This window comes from Molothrus aeneus, unplaced genomic scaffold (genome assembly GCF_037042795.1).
Source record: "Molothrus aeneus isolate 106 unplaced genomic scaffold, BPBGC_Maene_1.0 scaffold_134, whole genome shotgun sequence".
NCBI classification, from domain to species: Eukaryota; Metazoa; Chordata; class Aves; order Passeriformes; family Icteridae; genus Molothrus; species Molothrus aeneus.
The window spans coordinates 59115-77672 of record NW_027098797.1 but is presented as its reverse complement, the minus strand read 5'-3'; the positions used below and the strand labels follow the sequence as shown (position 1 = coordinate 77672).

The 18558-nt window shown below is 60.9% G+C and overlaps 1 protein-coding gene across 1 annotated transcript; it reads right to left on the bottom strand.

Annotated features, from left to right (window-relative positions):
• Nucleotides 1-1587: 1587 nt before the first annotated feature.
• LOC136569580 (ephrin type-B receptor 4-like) lies at nt 1588-17052 on the bottom strand. The gene is made up of 14 exons (XM_066569967.1): nt 16031-17052; nt 15135-15290; nt 13273-14333; nt 11489-11654; nt 9535-9634; nt 8693-8748; nt 8053-8166; nt 5994-6241; nt 4853-4999; nt 4345-4416; nt 3722-3871; nt 2921-3093; nt 2492-2617; nt 1588-2174 (listed from the first exon to the last, which is right to left on the bottom strand). Exons 1-14 carry the CDS (start codon nt 16857-16859, stop codon nt 2096-2098), a joined length of 3477 nt encoding a protein of 1158 aa, XP_066426064.1. The 5' UTR covers nt 16860-17052; the 3' UTR covers nt 1588-2095.
• Between the last annotated feature and the right edge of the window lie 1506 nt (nt 17053-18558).

Genomic DNA, 18558 nt, shown 5'->3' with positions numbered 1-18558 from the left:
ATAGAGCAGTCCGCTCCCAGTCCCTCCCAGTATAACCAGTCCAAGCCGTTTCCCCCCCAGGCGCGGGGGCTGTCGCTGCAGTGCCTCTCCTCGGCCAGAGGGGGCGTTGTGCGCGCGGCCGCCGCGCTCCGTCGCGACATGTCGGGATCGGACGGTGCCAACGAGCGGCTCAACCGCGGCTTCAACGCGCGGCTCATGGCCGTGAGTGTCACCTGTGCCACCCCTGAGTGTCACCTCTGTGTCACCCCTGCCTCACCCGTGCGTCACCTGTCCCCAGCCCTGTCCCCTCCCGGTCCCTCCCTGTCCCTTCCCTCTCGCCGTGTCCCCTCCTATCCCCACTGTCCCCCTGTCCCTCTGTCCCCGTGACCGTGTCCCTCTGTCTGTCCCTCACAGGCCGAGGCGTCGCTGCTGTCCCCGTTCGTGTCCCCTCTGGTGTCTGTGTGTCCCTGTCCGTGTCCATGTGTCCCTGTCCGTGTGTCCCTGCCCCTGTCCCTGTTCCTGTCCATGTGTCCCTGTCCGTGTGTCCCTGTCCGTGTGTCCGTGTCCCTGTCTGTGTCCGTGTGTCCCTGTTCCTGTCCGTGTGTCCCTGTCCCTGTCCATGTGTCCCTGTCCGTGTGTCCGTGTCCCTGTCCCTGTCCGTGTGTCCCTGTCCTGACCGTGTCCCTCTGTCTGTCCCTCACAGGCCGAGGCGTCGCTGCTGTCCCCGTTCGTGTCCCCTCTGGTGTCCCCGTTCCGTCACATCCTGCTGGGCCGGGGGGGGCACACGCTGGCGGCGCTGGTGGCCGAGCTGGGGACAGCGGGGGACAGCACGGGGACACCTGGGGACAGCACAGGGACACCTGGGGATGGCAAAGGGACACCTGGGGACAGCACGGGGACACCTGGGGACAGCACGGGGACACCTGGGGATGGCAAAGGGACACCTGGGGATAGCACGGGGACACCTGGGGACAATGTGGGGACACCTGGGGATGGCAAAGGGACACCTGGGGATGGCACGGGGACACCTGGGGACAATGTGGGGACACCTGGGGACAGCACAGGGACACCTGGGGATGGCACGGGAACACCTGGGGACAGCGTGGGTACACACAGGGACAGCACAGGGACACCTGGTGACAATGAGGGGACACTTGGGGACAGTGTCCAGCTGCGGCTGGCGCTGCTGGCCTGGACCCTGCGCGGCACGGCCGGGGCGCTGGCGGGGGACAGTGGGGACATCGGGGACATCGGGGGTGGCCTCGGGGACAGTGGGGACTGCGGGGACATGGGGGGTGGCCCTGGGGACATTGGGGACACTGGGGACATCAGGAGTGGCTTTGGGGACATTGGGGGCCCTGGGGACAGTGGGGGTGGCCGTGGGGACATCGGGGGTGGCACTGGGGACAGTGGGGACAGGGAGGACAGGTGGGGTTATGAGGACAGCTGGGAGCGGGGTGGCCTTGGGGACACCAAGGGGGACTTTGGGGACAGGAATTGGGATTTTGGGGACACTCAGGGCCAGGGTGGCCCTTGGTGACACTTTGGGGACGGGGAGGGGCTCGGGGGTGGCCCTGGGGACAGCTCAGGGGGCACAGCCACGCCCCCTCATTTGCATCAGCCGTGTTTATTGGCTGTGACCGGAATTGGGACAATAAAAGCAATGAGGCCACGCCCATTGGTGACCACGCCCATGGTGAACACGCCCACATGGCCACATCCGTGTTGGCCACACCCACTCACATTTGGCCACTCCCATTGGTGGCCACACCCCTGAGATCCACCCCACCCATGGCTCATTGGTGGGTGGAGCTTTATTGTCCCGGCAGCCATATTGGAACGGCAGCCATGTTGAATGGGCAGCCATGTTGGAATGGTGGCCATATTGGTTTGGTGGCCATATTGTCCTGGCAGCCATGTTGGAATGGCAGCCATGTTGGATGGGCAGCCATATTGGATGGACAGCCATATTGTCCATGGTGGCCATATTGTCCTGGCGGCCATCTTGTCCTGGCAGCCATCTTGTCCCGGCAGCCATCTTGTTCCACCATCCAGCTGCGTCCCTTAGCGCCTCTCCCCGGCGGCCATCTTGCCGTGGGCGTGGCCGGGGGCGGTGTCAGCACTGGGGGTCCCCTTTGGGGGGGCTCTGCAGGCCCTGCTGCCCGGGCAGCGTCACCCCCATGCGCAGGAGGTCCCTGGGGACGGACCCGGGGGTCACTGCGGGGTCCCTCTGCCCCCCATGAGCCCCCGAGTGCCCCCCCTGCCCCCATCCCCCTGGTGCCCTCAATGCCCCCCATTTCTCCCCGAGCCCCCCAATGCCCCTCAATGCCCCCCCAGTGCCCCCCGATCTCCCCCCATTTTCCCCCCCCAGCCCCCATTTCCCCCCAGCCCCCCAATGCCCCCCGAGCCCCCCATTTCCCCGGAGCCCCCCAATGCCCCCCGAGCCCCCCCCATTTCCCCGGAGCCCCCCAATGCCCCCCGAGCCCCCCCATTTCCCCGGAGCCCCCCGTACTCGCCGCGCAGCCGGGGCAGCAGCTCCAGCCCCGTGACCCCCAGGGGCTCCAGGTGCCCCCCCAAGGGGGGGGTGGGCGTGGGCTCGGCCTTGGGGGGGGTGGGGTCCAGGCAGGAGGGGGAGGGGCTGCGGGGATAGAGGGGGGGGGGGTCAGAGGCAGGACCTGGGGGGGACCCCCTGCCCAAACTCAGGTGTGGGGAGACCCCCCCCCCCCCCCCCCCTTGAACTCAGGTGTGCTGGGAGCCCCTGAATTAATTCAGGTGTTCTGGGGACCCCTCCCCATGGCTTGAGGTGTGGTGGGGTCTCTCCCCAATGAATCCAGGTGTGCTGAGACCCCTCCCCACCAATTCAAGGCGTTTTGGGACCCCCTCTCCCCAAACCCAGGTGTGCTGAGACCCCTCCCCCCGCCCCCAGGTGTGCTGCCCTCACCTGCGCAGGCTCTGGGGGTGCCGGATCAGGCGGTCCAGGGCGCGCACCAGGTGCGGGAAGGTGGGGCGGGCGTGGCGCTCGCGCTGCCAGCACTGCAGCATCAGCCGGTGCAGGGCGGGCGGGCAGCGCGGCGGCGGCGGCAGCCGGTAATCCTGCTCGATGGCGTTGATCACCTGTGCAGGTGAGACACAGGTGAGAGAGAATATTGATAGTATTAATGATAATCCTGCTCGATGGCGTTGATCACCTGTGCAGGTAAATCAGAATATTTATAATATTGATAATGATCCTGCTCGATGGCGTTGATCACCTGAGACAGGTAAATGGGACAGGTGAGAGAGAATATTGATAATATTGATAATAATCCTGCTCGATGGCGTTGATCACCTGAGACAGGTAAATGAGAATATTTATAATATTGATAATGATCCTGCTCGATGGTGCTGATCACCTGGGCACAGGTGAGGGGGTTTTGGGGCCATTTGGGTTTTTTTTCGGGAATTTTGGATTTTGGGGTTTTTTTTGGGGGGGGATTTTTGGGGTCTCAGATTTGGGGGTCACTCACGTCCTGGTTGGACATGTCCCAGCAGGGTCGCTCCCCGAATCCCAGCACCTCCTCACGAACCCGCTTTTGGGTTTTTTTGGGGGGGATTTTGGGTTTTTTTGGGGGGATTTGTGGGTTTTTTTGGGGGATTTTTGGGTTTTTTTTGGGGGGATTTTTGGGGTTTTTTTGGGGGGATTTTTGGGGTTTTTTGGGGGGATTTTTGGGGCTTTTGGGGTCTCGGATTTGGGGTGACTCACGTCCTGGTTGGACATGTCCCAGTAGGGCCGCTCCCCGAAGCTCAGCACCTCCCACATGACGATCCCGTAGCTCCAGGCGTCGCTGGCCGAGGTGAAGGTGCGGAACGCGATGGCCTCGGGCGCCGTCCAGCGGATCGGGATCTTCCCGCCCTGCCCGGGGCCCCAAAATCCATCAGGGGGACCCCAAAATCCAGCAGGGGACCCCAAAATCCATCAGGGGACCCCAAAAACCATCAGGGGACTGCAAAATCCATCAGGGGGACCCCAAAACCATCAGGGGACCCCAAAATCCATCAGGGGACCCCAAAACCATCAGGGGACCCCAAAAACCATCAGGGGGACCCCAAAATCCATCAGGGGGACCCCAAAAACCATCAGGGGACCCTAAAATCCATCAGGGGGATCCCAAAATCCATCAGGGGGACCCAAAATCCATCAGGGGACCCCAGAACCATCAGGGGAACCCCAAAAACACCCAGGAAACCTCAAAAACCGCCGGGAAACCCCAAAATTCCGCCCAGGAAACCCCACATTTCCCCTGGAAAACCCCAAATCCCCCCAGAATGCCCCAAACCTGCCGAAATCCGCCCAAACCCGCGGGTCTGGGGTCCCGGGGGTCTCACCAGGGAGCTGGTGTAGGTGGGGTCGTTGTCCCTGTCCCCGTCCAGCGCCCGCGACAGCCCAAAGTCGGACACCTGGGGGACAGGTGCGTGTCCAGAGGGGGGATCCGTGCCCCAAAACCCACCAGAATGCCCCAAAATCCACTGGAATCGCCCCCAAACCCAACAGAATGCCCCAAAACCCACTGGAATCCCCCCAAAACCCACCGAAATCCCCCAAAACCCACCGAAATCCCCCAAAACCCAACAGAATTCCCCAAAACCCACCGAAATCCCCCAAAACCCACCAGAATGCCCCAAAACCCACCGAAATCCCCCAAAACCCAACAGAATTCCCCAAAACCCACCAGAATTCCCCAAAACCCACCGAAATCCCCCAAAACCCAACAGAATCCCCCAAAACCCACTGAAATCCCCCAAAACCCACCAGAACCACCCGAAACCTGCCCAGAATGCCCCAAACCCCCCAGAATGCCCCAAACCCCCCCGGAATCCCCCCAGAGCCTCTCACCTTGCAGACCAGGTGCGCGTCCACCAGGATGTTCCTCGCGGCCAGGTCGCGGTGCACGAACCCGGCCTCGGCCAGGTAGCGCATGCCGGCCGCGATGCCGCGGAGCATGGCCACCAGCTGGAGGGGGGACAGCGTCCCCTCACGGCCCTGGGGGGACACAGGGACATCATGGGGACATCACACACAGAGCATGGCATGGCCACCGTCACAGGGCACGGCCACCAGCTGGAGGGGGGACAGCGTCCCCTCACGGCCCTGGGGGGACACAGGGACATCATGGGGTGACCCAGGGCATGGGGACATCACACACAGAGCATGGGGACATCACACACAGGGCATGGCCACCAGCTGGAGGGGGGACAGCGTCCCCTCACGGCCCTGGGGGGACACAGGGACACTGGGGTGACCCAGGGCATGGGGACATCACACACAGGGCATGGGGACATCACACACAGGGCATGGCCACCAGCTGGAGGGGGGACAGCGTCCCCTCACGGCCCTGGGGGGACACAGGGACATCATGGGGTGACCCAGGGCATGGGGACATCACAGAGCATGGGGACATCACACACAGGGCATGGCCACCAGCTGGAGGGGGGACAGCGTCCCCTCACGGCCCTGGGGGGACACAGGGACATCATGGGGCCATCACAGGGCATGGCCATCATCACAGGGCATGGCCACCAGCTGGAGGGGGGACAGTGTCCCCTCACGGCCCTGGGGGGACACAGGGACATCATGGGGACATCACAGGGCATGGGGACATCACACACAGGGCATGGCATGGCCACCATCACAGAGCATGGGGACATCACACACAGAGCATGGCATGGCCACCGTCACAGGGCACGGCCACCAGCTGGAGGGGGGGACAGCGTCCCCTCACGGCCCTGGGGGGTGACAAAGGGGTGACACAGGGACACTGGGGTCATGGGGACATCACAGGGGTGACACAGGGCATGTCCCCAATGCCCCCAATGTCCCCCCAATGTCCCCAATGTCCCCCCAATGTCCCCAATGTCCCCCCAGTGTCCCCAATGTCCCCAATGTCCCCAACGTCCCCAATGTCCCCCCAATGCCCCCAATGTCCCCAATCCCCCCAATGCCCCCAATCCCCCCAGTGTCCCCTCGGTGTCCCCACCCTGAGGAAGGCGTCCAGGGCCCCGTGCATCAGGAACTCGGTGACGATCATGGCGGGGCTCCCGGCGCTGACGACGCCGCGCAGCCGCAGCACGTTGGGGTGCAGGAACTGCGCCATGCGCGCGGCCTCGCGCAGGAACTCCCGGCGCTGCCGCTCGCCCGCGCCGCCCTTGAGCGTCTTCACGGCCACCTCGGCCTCGGGCTGGCCGGGCAGGGAGAGCCGCCCGCGCCACACCTCGCCAAACTCACCTGGGGACAGGTAATGTGGGTAAACACACCCCAAAAATACCCAAAATCCTGATAAATGCACCCAAAATCCCACCCACACCTCGGGCTGGCCGGGCAGGGAGAGCCGCCCGCGCCACACCTCCCCAAACTCACCTGGGGACAGGTAATGTGGGTAAACACACCCCAAAAATACCCAAAATCCTGATAAATGCACCCAAAATCCCACCCACACCTCGGGCTGGCCCGGCAGGGAGAGCCGCCCGCGCCACACCTCCCCAAACTCACCTGGGGACAGGTAATGTGGGTAAACACACCCCAAAAATACCCAAAATCCTGATAAATGCACCCAAAATCCCACCCACACCTCGGGCTGGCCCGGCAGGGAGAGCCGCCCGCGCCACACCTCCCCAAACTCACCTGCGGACAGGTAAATCGCGTCAGTACACCCGAAATATGGATAAATGCACCCAAAAATACCCCAAATCCTGATAAATACACCCAAAATCCCACCCACACCTCGCCAAACTCACCTGCGGACAGGTAAATCGCGTCAGTACACCCAAAGTATGGATAAATGCACCCAAAAATACCCAAAATCCTGATAAATGCACCCAAAATCCCACCCACACCTCGGGCTGGCCAGGCAGGGAGAGCCGCCCGCGCCACACCTCACCAAACTCACCTGGGGACAGGTAAATTGCATCAATATACCCAAAGTATGGATAAATGCACCCAAAAATACCCCAAATCCTGATAAATATACTCAAAATATGGATAAATGCACCCAAAATCCCACCCACACCTCGCCAAACTCACCTGCGGACAGGTAAATCGCGTCAGTACACCCGAAATATGGAAACATCCACCCAAAAATACCCAAAATCCTGATAAATGCACCCAAAATCCCACCTACACCTGGCCAAACTCACCTGGGGACAGGTAATGTGGGTAAACACACCCCAAAAATACCCCAAATCCTGATAAATGCACCCAAAATCCCACCCACACCTTCCCGAACCCACCTGGGACAGGTGGGACCCCCCTAAAATGCCCCAAATCCTCCCAAACTACAGCCCCAGGTGTCCCCGGGTGTGTCTGTGATGCCCCAGGTACCCCTCCAAGTGTCCCAGGTGTGTCCCAGGTGTCCCCCCAGGTGTGTCCCAGGTGTGTCCCAGGTGTGTCCCAGGTGTGTCCCAGGTGTCCCCCCAGGTGTGTCCCGGGTGTGTCCCAGGTGTGTCCCAGATGTCCCCCCAGGTGTCCCCCCAGGTGTGTCCCAGGTGTCCCCCCAGGTGTGTCCCAGATGTCCCCAGGTGTGTCCCAGGTGTCCCCCCCAGGTGTGTCCCAGGTGTGTCCCAGGTGTCCCCCCCAGGTGTGTCCCAGGTGTGTCCCAGGTGTGTCCCAGATGTCCCCAGGTGTGTCCCAGGTGTCCCCCCCAGGTGTGTCCCAGGTGTGTCCCAGGTGTCCCCCCAGGTGTGTCCCAGGTGTGTCCCAGGTGTGTCCCAGGTGTCCCCCCAGGTGTCCCAGGTGTGTCCCAGGTGTGTCCCAGGTGTGTCCCAGGTGCCCCCAGGTGTGTCCCAGGTCCCCCCAGGTGTGTCCCAGGTGCCCCCAGGTGTCCCAGGTGTCCCCCCAGGTGTGTCCCAGGTGTCCCCCCAGGTGTGTCCCAGGTGTGTCCCAGGTGCCCCCAGGTGTCCCAGGTGTGTCCCAGGTGTGTCCCAGGTGTCCCCAGGTGTCCCAGGTGTGTCCCAGGTGTGTCCCAGGTGTGTCCCAGGTGTGTCCCAGGTGTCCCCCCAGGTGTCCCCCCAGGTGTGTCCCAGGTGTGTCCCGGGTGCCACCTGCGCCGATGACCTCCTCGATGGTGACGCAGGTGACGTCGATCTCCTGCGCGAAATCCCTCAGGGCCACCTCGGGGTCCTCGTAGGTCAGGGGGTCGATGTAGAGCTTCCCACCTGGGGGGGTCACACCTGGGGTCACACCTGGGGTCACACCTGGGGTCACCTGGGGTCACACCTGGGGTCACCTGGGGTCACCTGGGGTCACACCTGGGGTCACACCTGGGGTCACACCTGGGGTCATTTTTTGGAACATTTGGGGCCATTTTTGGGGTCGTTTGGGGCCATTTTGGGGCTACTTGGGGCCATTTGGGGCCTTTTCTCAGGACATTTTTGGGGCCATTTTTGGGGCCATTTTGGGGCCTTTTCTCAGGACATTTTTGGGGCCATTTGGGGACATTTGGGGACATTTTTGGGGACATTTGGGGACATTTTTGGGGCCATTTGGGGCCCTTTTTCAGGACATTTTTATGGTCATTTGGGGACATTATTTGGAACATTTTTGGGCCCATTTGGGGCCAATTTTGGGGCCATTTTTGGTGACATTTTTGGGGTCATTTGGAGCCATTTTTGGGGCCATTTGGGGCCATTTTTGGGGCCCTTTCTGGGGCCATTTTTGGGGCCGTTTTTGGGGTTCCCTTACCGGCCCCCCCGGGGTTGGGCTCTCGCCGCTGCTTCTCCGCCCGGAGCCGCCAACGCCTGCGGGGACAGGGGGGACACGGGGATGGAGACCCCAAAGGGACCCCAAAACCACCCAAAACCACCCCAAAATCCACACCAGGGACCCCACAACCCCCAAGTACACCCCAAAACCCATCCCAGGGACCCCAAAACCCCTAAATCCACCCCAGGGACCCCAAAACCACCGCTGGGACCCCAAAACAACCCAAATCCACCCCAAAATCCACCCAGGGACCCAAAATAGCCCAAATCCACCCCAAAATCCACACCAGGGACCCCAAAACCCCCAAATCCACCCCAAGACCCCCAAAGCCACCACTGGGACCCCAAAACAACCCAAATCCACCCCAAAATCTCCCTCAAATCCCACAAATCCCCCGTAAATCCCCCTCCCACCTCCCCAAATCCCCACAAATTCCCCCAAACCCCCTGAAATCCCCAAATCCCCCCCAAATATTGCCCCAAACCCCCCCAAACCTGCCCAGCCCCCCCCAAATTCCCCAAAATCCCCCCAAATTCCCCCAAATTCCCCAAAATCACCCCAAATCCCCCCAAATCCCCCTAAACCCCCTGAAATCCCCAAATCCCCCCCAAATATCGCCCCAAACCCCCTCAAATTCCCCAAATTCCCCAAATCCCCCAAAACCCCCTGAAATCCCCATCCCCCCCAAATATCGCACCAAATCCCCCCAGCCCCCCCAAAATCCCCCCAAATTCCCCAAAATCCCCCCAAATCGCCCCAAATCCCCCCAAAGCCCCCCAAATTCCCCAAATCCCCCAAAATCGCCCCGAAATCGCCCTCACCTGAGGCAGAGCAGGGCCCCCCCCAGCAGCGCCAGCACCAGGAGCCCCCCCAGGGCAGCGGCTCCGGCCACGACCCCCCCGGGACCCCCCCGGGACCCCTCTGCGGGAACAGAGCGGGGAAATTGGGGCGAATTGGGGCGAATTTGGGGCATTTTGGGGAAATTGGGGAAATTGGGGCGAATTGGGGCAAATTGGGGAAATTGGGGAACTGGGGAAATTGGGGAAATTGGGGCGAATTGGGGCAAATTGGGGAAATTGGGGTGAATTGGGCAAATTGGGCAAATTGGGGAAATTGGGGCGAATTGGGGCGAATTTGGGGCATTTTGGGGAAATTGGGGAAATTGGGGTGAATTGGGGAAATTGGGCAAATTGGGGCAAATTGGGGAACTGGGGAAATTGGGGAAATTGGGGCGAATTGGGGAAATTGGGGCGAATTGGGGCAAATTGGGGGAAATTGGGGAAATTGGGGCGAATTGGGGCAAATTGGGGAGATTTGGGGAAATTGGGGAAATTGGGGCGAATTGGGCAAATTGGGGAACTGGAGAAATTGGGGAAATTGGGGCGAATTGGGCAAATTGGGGCGAATTGGGGTGAATTGGGGCAAATTGGGCAAATTGGGGCAAATTGGGGCAAATTGGGGGAAATTGGGGGAAATTGGGGGAAATTGGGGAAATTGGGGAAATTGGGGCAAATTGGGGCAAATTGGGGGAAATTGGGGAAAATTGGGGGAAATTGGGGGAAATTGGGGGAAATTGGGGAAATTGGGGAAATTGGGGCAAATTGGGGCAAATTGGGGCAAATTGGGGGAAATTGGGGAAAATTGGGGAAATTGGGGCAAATTGGGGCAAATTGGGGGGAACTGGGGGAAATTGGGGCAAATTGGGGAAATTGGGGAAATTGGGGAAATTGGGGGGAACTGGGGGGAACTGGGGGGAATTGAGGGGGTTTGGGGGGATTTGGGGGAATTTGGGATAGTTTTGGGGTATTTTAGGGGTTTTTTTGGGGTTGTTTTAGGGCAGTTTTTGGGGCGGTTTTAGGGCAGTTTTTGGGATGGTTTTAGGGCAGTTTTTGGGCGGTTTTAGGGCAGTTTTTGGGGTATTTTAGGGCAGTTTTTGGGCGGTTTCAGGGCAGTTTTTGGGGTATTTTAGGGCAGTTTTTGGGCGGTTTCAGGGCAGATTTTGGGATGGTTTTAGGGGTATTTTTGGGTTGGTTTTCCGGCAGATTTTGGGGTATTTTAGGGCAGTTTTTGGGGCAGTTTTAGGGCAGTTTTTGGGGTATTTTAGGGCAGTTTTTGGGGCGGTTTTAGGGGTATTTTTGGGTTGGTTTTCCGGCAGTTTTTGGGGTATTTTAGGGCAGTTTTTGGGCGGTTTCAGGGCAGTTTTTGGGGTATTTTAGGGCAGATTTTGGGCGGTTTCAGGGCAGTTTTTGGGGTATTTTAGGGCAGTTTTTGGGGCAGTTTCAGGGCAGATTTTGGGGTGGTTTTAGGGCAGTTTTTGGGGTATTTTAGGGCAGTTTTTGGGGTGGTTTTAGGAGTATTTTTGGGTTGGTTTTACGGCAGTTTTTGGGGTATTTTAGGGCAGTTTTTGGGCGGTTTCAGGGCAGATTTTGGGATGGTTTTACGGCAGGTTTTGGGGTATTTTAGGGCAGTTTTTGGGGCAGTTTCAGGGCAGATTTTGGGGTGGTTTTAGGGCAGTTTTTGGGCGGTTTTAGGGCAGATTTTGGGATGGCTTTCCGGCAGTTTTTGGGGTATTTTAGGACAGTTTTTGGGCGGTTTCAGGGCAGTTTTTGGGGTATTTTAGGGCAGTTTTTGGGCGGTTTCAGGGCAGTTTTTGGGGTATTTTAGGGCAGATTTTGGGCGGTTTCAGGGCAGATTTTGGGGTATTTTAGGGCAGTTTTTGGGCGGTTTCAGGGCAGATTTTGGGGCGGTTTCAGGGTGTTTCAGGTCTCCTCTCACCGCTCCCCGAGGCGCTGACCGTGGTCTCGGGCCCGAACTCTCCGTAGCCGCCCTCGGAGCGGGCCCTGACCCGGACCCCGTAGAGGCCCCCCCGGCGCAGCCCCCCCAGCTCCGCCCGCGGCCGCGGCACCGTCAGGAACTGGGGGGGCCCCTCCCCGCCCCCCAGCTGCAGGGGGGGGACACAGGGTGAGAAAAACCCCAAAACAGCCCGAAATAAAGCCCCAGAACACCCCAAAATAAACCCCAAAATAAACCCCCAAAAACATCCAAAATAAACCCCAAAATAAACACCCCAAACCACCCAAAAATACCCCAAAAAAAAACCCCAGAACCACCCAAAAATACCCCAAAATAAACCCCCAAAACACCCAAAAATACCCCAAAATAAACCCCCAAAACACCCAAAAATACCCCCAAAAAAACCCCCCAGCTGCAGGGGGGGGACACAGGGTGTGAAAAACCCCAAAATATCCCGAAATAAACCCCCAGAACCCCCAAAATAAACCCCAAAATAAACCCCCCAAAACACCCTAAAATATCCCAAAACAAACCCCCAAAACCACCCAAAATATATCCCAAAATAAACCCCCAAAACCACCCCAAAATACCCCAAAATAAACCCCCAAAAACACCCAAAAACCCAAAATAAACCCCCCAAAACACCCTAAAATATCCCAAAACAAACCCCCAAAACCACCCAAAATATATCCCAAAATAAACCCCAAAACCACCCCAAATATCCCCCAGAACTGCCAGTGTCAAGCACCCCCAAAAACCCCAAACCCACCCAAAATAATCCCCCAAAAGCCCCAAACCCGCCCCAAAACAAACCCCGAAAACCACCCCAAAAATACAAACCCCTATATTAACTCACGAAAAACCCCCCAAAATCCCCCCCCAATTCCCCGAAATTTCCCTCCCCTAAATCCCCCCAAAATCCCCCCCAAACCCCCCCAAAATCCCCCCTAAAATCCCCCCAAAATCTCCCCCAGACCCCCCAATATCCCCCCAGACCCCCAGAGCCCCCTAAAATCCCCCCAATAACCCCCAGACCCCCAAAATCCCCCGAAATCCCCCCAAACCCCCCTAAAATCCCCCCAAAATCCCCCCAATTACCCCCAGAGCCCCCTAAAATCCCCCCAAATTACCCCCAGACCCCCCAATATCACCCCCAAAATCCCCCTAAAATCCCCCCAAACCTCCCCCAGACCCCCCAATTCCCCCCAGACCCCCCAAAATGCCCCAAAATGCCCGAAACGCCCCCGAGCCCCCCGCCCACCTTCTCGTAGACTTTGACCTCCCAGTCCAGCACGGGGGGCCCGGGGGGGCCCGGGGGGGGGCTGGGCCAGGCCAGGGTGACCCCCCCGGGCCCCACCCCCACCCGCACCACGTCCGACACGGGGGGGGGCACTGCGGGAGAAACCAACGGCGGCGATGCGGGGGCGTTTGGGGCCGTTTGGGGCGGTTTTGGGGTTTTTTGGGTGATTTTGGGAGGGGTTTGGGGTGATTTCGGGGGTCCCACGGGGGGAGTTGGGGTGGTTTTGGTTATTTTGGGGTGGTTTGGGTTATTTTGGGGTGGTTTGGGTTTGTTTTGGGGGGAACCTGGGGGGATTTTGGGGTTTTTTGGGGGTTTTTTGGGTGATTTTTGGGAGGGGTTTGGGGGTGATTTCGGGGGTCCCGCGGGGGGGCGTTTGGGGTGGTTTTGGTTATTTTGGGGTGGTTTTGGTTATTTTGGGGTGGTCTCGGTTTTCTTGGGATGGTTTGGGTTTTTTTTAGGGGGGAACCTGGGGGGATTTTGGGGGTTTTTTTTTGGGGGTTTTTTGGAGGGTGCTGGGGGGGTTCTGGGGGTCCCGAGTGGGTTTTTGGGGTGGTCCTGGTGGGTTTTGGGCGGGGTTTCTTGGGGTTGGTTTTTGGGGTGTTTTGGAGGTGTTTTTGGGCTGGTTTGGGGTGGTTTTGGGGTGTTTTTGTGGTATTTTTGGGCTAATTTCGGGTATTTTCAGTGTCTCACCATCAGCCCCCGCTGTCACGTTGATCTCGGCCATGGGGGGGCTCGGGCGGCGGTGACCCCGGGGGGGTTTGGGGGGTGGTTTTGGGGTGTTTTTGTGGTGATTTTGGGGTGATTTTGGGGTGATTTTGGCTGTTTTTGGGGGTATTTTCAGTGTCTCACCATCAGCCCCCGCTGTCACGTTGATCTCGGCCGCGGGCGGCTCGGGCGGCGGTGACCCCGGGGGGGTTTGGGGGCGGTTTTTGGGGTATTTTTTGGTGGTTTTGGGGTGTTTTTGTGGTGTTTTGGGGCTAATTTCGGGTATTTTCAGTGTCTCACCATCAGCCCCCGCAGTGACGTTGATCTCGGCCGCGGGCGGCTCGGGCGGCGGTGACCCCGGGGGGGTTTTGGGGGTGGTTTTGGGGTGTTTTTGTGGTGATTTTGTGGTGATTTTGGCTGTTTTTGGGGGTATTTTCAGTGTCTCACCATCAGCCCCCGCAGTGACGTTGATCTCGGCCGCGGGCGGCTCGGGCGGCGGTGACCCCGGCGCGCTGACCCCGCTGCGCGCGCTGACCCGGAAGCTGTAGGTGACCCCGGGCCGCAGCCCGGCCACGCTGACCCCGGGGCTGCGCAGCCCCTGCGGGCCGGGGGGGGGCGCCCAGGCCAGGGCCCCGCAGGGCCCGCAGGGGGGCGGGGCGGCGGCGGGGGGCGGGGCCCCGCGGGAGGGGGCGGGGCACGCCCGGCACCCCACGTGGTAGCGCAGGTCCGGACGCTCCGCCCCCGCCCGGGGGGGGCTCCAGGACAGGCGGACGCTGGAGCCGTTCACGAGCGCCAGGAGCGCGCGCGGCGCCGAGGGCGGGGCTGCGGGGGGGGCGGGGTCAGGGGGGGCGGGGTCAGGGGGAGCGGCCCCGGGAGCCCAAAATCCCCCAAATCCCAACCGAGTGAGAGACACACACAGGGACCCCCAAAATCCCCCATTGGGACCCCAAAACACACCCTGGGACCCCAAAATCCCCCATTGGGACCCCCGAAACACACCCTGGGACCCCCAAATCCCCCATTGGGACACTCAAAATACACCCAGGAACCCCCAAAACACACCCAGGAACCCCAAAATCCCCCATTGGGACCCCCAAAACCCACCCAGGGACCCCAAAATCCCCCATTGGGACCCCTGAAACACACCCTGGGACCCCCAAATCCCAAACGAGTGAGAGACACACACAGGGACCCCCAAAATCCCCCATTGGGACCCCAAAACACACCCTGGGACCCCAAAATCCCCCATTGGGACCCCCAAATCCCAACCGAGTGAGAGACATACAGGGACCCCCAAAATCCCCCATTGGGACCCCCGAAACACACCCTGGGACCCCCAAAATCCCCCATTGGGACCCCCAAAACCCACCCTGGGACCCCAAAATCCCCCATTGGGACACTCAAAATACACCCAGGAACCCCCAAAATCCCACCCAGAAACCCCAAAATCCCCCATTGGGACACTCAAAATACACCCAGGAACCCCCAAAATCCCCCATTAGGGACCCCCAAAACCCACCCAGGACCCCCCAAATCCCGCCTGGGACCCCCAAAACACCCCGAATTCCCCCCAAAACACCCCGAATTCCCCCAAAACACCCGAATTCCCCCAAACCCGAGTACCGGAGCAGGGGTCCGCGGCTCCCTCGCCCGGGGCCCGGTAGAATCCCGGCCGGCAGCGGCACCCGGGGGCTCCGGGGGCGGGGGCTTCGCTCTGGGCGGGGCAAGGCCGGCACCGCCCCGCCCCCGGCTCCGCCTTGAACGTCTGGGGGGGACACGCTGGGGGGGGGGGGGACACGGGGGGGGGGGGTCAGCCGGAGACCCCCCAAATAACACACATCAAAACACCTGAAAACGCCCCAAAAACACCAAAAAACACCCTAAAAAGCCGCCCAGAACACCCCAGGAATCCCCCTCAGACCCCCAAAACAAACCAAAAACCCCCCAGAGACCCCCAGAACCACCTAAAACACCCCGAAACACCCCGAAACACCCAAAACGACCTGAATCACCCCAAAACACCACCAAACACCCCAAAACCATCCTAATACACACCAAAACGCATCAAAAGGCACACCAAAACACCCTAAAACACCCTAAATCACATCAGGGGACCCTAAATCACCCCAAACATCTCGAAACACCCTAAAAAAAACGAAAACACACAAAAAACACCCTAAAACACCCCAAAACCAGCTCAAATCGCCCCAAACTCATGCCAGCACCCCGTGCCCTCGCTGGGCTCCATCCCGGCCCCACAGACGCAGCCCAGGGCGGGCGGCTCGGCCCAGCACCCATCCCACACCCCATAAATCACCCAAATTCCCTATAAATCACCCAAAATCCCCATAAATCACCCAAATTCCCCATAAATCACCCCAAATTCCCCATAAATCACCCAAAATCCCCATAAATCACCCAAATTCCCATAAAACATCCTAAATTCCCCATAAATCACCCGAAATTCCCCATAAATCACCCAAAACCAGCCCAAATCACCCCAAAATCCCCAAACTCACGCCGGCACCCCGTCCCTTCACTGGGCTCCATCCCGGCCCCGCAGACGCAGCCCAGGGCGGGCGGCTCGGCCCAGCGCCCGTCCTCCCGGCAGTACATCAGCGGCGTGCCCTGCGCGGCGGGCACGGCGCCCGGCACGCACTGCCCGGCCACGGGCGCCACCAGCTCGGCGGGCACGGTGGCGGGGAAGCGGGCGAGGCGCGCGGTGGCCGCGGGGCAGCGGCGGAAGAAGAGGCGCACGGAGAGCAGCGCCATGCAGGCGCCCAGGTCCTGGAAGGCCAGGTAGAAGCCGGCGCGGCTCAGCGGGCCCAGCCGCAGCACCTTGCGGTTGACGCGGCCCCGGGGCCCGCCCGGCCGCGCCAGGTGCTCGGCGGCCACCGTGTCCACCTTGACGTAGGGGTTCTCCATCCACGGAGGGGACGTGGCCGTGGCCGTGTCGGCGTCGGACTCGTGGTAGAACACCGAGAACGTTTCCTTGCAGGCGCGGGGCGCGGCGGGGCCGGGGCTGCGGCGGCGGCGGCGGCGGGCGGGGCCCAGGGCGTGGAACGGGCGGAGGTCGAGGGGTTCGGGGTCGTTTCCATGGAGATCGAGGGGTTTTGGGTTCTTTCCCTGGAGATCGAGGGGTTTTGGGTTCTTTCCCTGGAGATCGAGGGGTTCGGGGTCATTTCCATGGAGATCGAGGGGCTCCGGGTCGTTTCCATGGAGATCAAGGGGTTCGGGGTCATTTCCGTAGAGGTCGAGGGGTTTTGGGTCCTTTCCCCGGAGATCGAGGGGTTCGGGGTGGTTGTCATGGAAATCAATGGATTTTGGGTCATTTCTGTGCAGATCCATGTGTTTGGGGCGGTTGCCATGGAGATCGAGGTTGCCAGGGGGATGCCCGGGGGCGGCTCCGGGGGCGGCTCCGGGGGCGTGTCCAGGTGCGAGCCCAGGTGCGTCTGGAGCTGCCCCAGCTGTGCCCCGTGTCCCGGGCAGGCTGTGACGGTCCCTGGCTGTGTCCCTGTCACTGTCCCTGTCCCTGTCACTGTCACTGTGCCTGTCACTGTCACTGTCACTGTCACTGTCCCTGGCTGTGTCCCTGTCACTGTCACTGTCACTGTCACTGTCACTGTGCCTGTCACTGTCCTTGTCAGTGTCACTGTCACTGTCAGTGTCACTGTCACTGTGCCTGTCACTGTCCTTGTCAGTGTCACTGTCACTGTCACTGTGCCTGTCACTGTCACTGTCACTGTCACTGTGCCTGTCACTGTCCTTGTCAGTGTCACTGTCACTGTCACTGTGCCTGTCACTGTCACTGTCACTGTCCCTGGCTGTGTCACTGTCACTGTCCCTGTCCCTGTCACTGTCACTGTGCCTGTCACTGTCACTGTCACTGTCACTGTCCCTGGCTGTGTCACTGTCACTGTCACTGTCCCTGTCACTGTCACTGTGCCTGTCACTGTGCCTGTCACTGTCCTTGTCAGTGTCACTGTCACTGTCACTGTCACTGTGCCTGTCACTGTCACTGTCACTGTCACTGTCCCTGTCACTGTCACTGTGCCTCTCCCTGACTGTGTCCCTGTCCCTGTCAGTGTCACTGTCTGGTATTCCCCGTGTCCCCCGTGTCCTGTCCCGTGTCCCCAATGTCCCCCCGGCCAGGCTGTCCCTGTCCCTGTCCCTGTCCGTGTCCCTGGCCGTGTCCGGTGTCCCCCGTGTCCCCCTGTCCCTGTCCCTCTCTGGTATCCCCCGTGTCCCCCTGTCCCTGTCCGTGTCCGGTATCCCCCGTGTCCCCCTGGCTCTGTCCCGGTCCCTGTCCCTGTCCCTGGCCGTGTCCGGTATCCCCCGTGTCCCCCTGGCCCTGTCCCCGGCCGTGTCCGGTATCCCCCGTGTCCCCCTGTCCCCGGCCGTGTCCGGTATCCCCCGTGTCCCCCTGGCTCTGTCCCTCTCTGGTATCCCCCGTGTCCCCCTGTCCCTGGCCCTGTCCCCGGCCGTGTCCGGTATCCCCCGTGTCCCCCTGGCTCTGTCCCTGTCCCTGTCCCTGTCCCCGGCCGTGTCCGGTATCCCCCGTGTCCCCCTGGCCCTGTCCCTGGCCGTGTCCGGTATCCCCCGTGTCCCCCTGGCTCTGTCCCGGTCCCTGTCCCTGTCCCCGGCCGTGTCCGGTATCCCCCGTGTCCCCCTGGCTCTGTCGCTGTCCCCGGTGCCCGGGCTGGCCCCGAGGCTGTCGCACGCCATCACGGTGAACCGGATCTCGGCCATCACGGTGGTGGCGGCGCCGCGGGGCACCCAGCGCGACCGGAGCCAGCTGTTCTGGGCGGGGCTCCAGCTGTTCTGGGCGGGGCTCCAGCCGTTCTGGGCGGGGCTCCGGCCGTTCTGGGCGGGGCTCCGGCCCCGCGGAGGGGCGTGGTCCCGCTCGGCCCCGCCCCCGCCCCGCCCCGAGCACACCTCGAAGGTGCGAACGGCCCCGCCCAGCTCCGCGTCCAGCGCGCTCAGCTCCTCCCACTGCGGGCACGGACGGACGGACGGACACCGGGGGGACAGAGGGACAGGGAGGGAC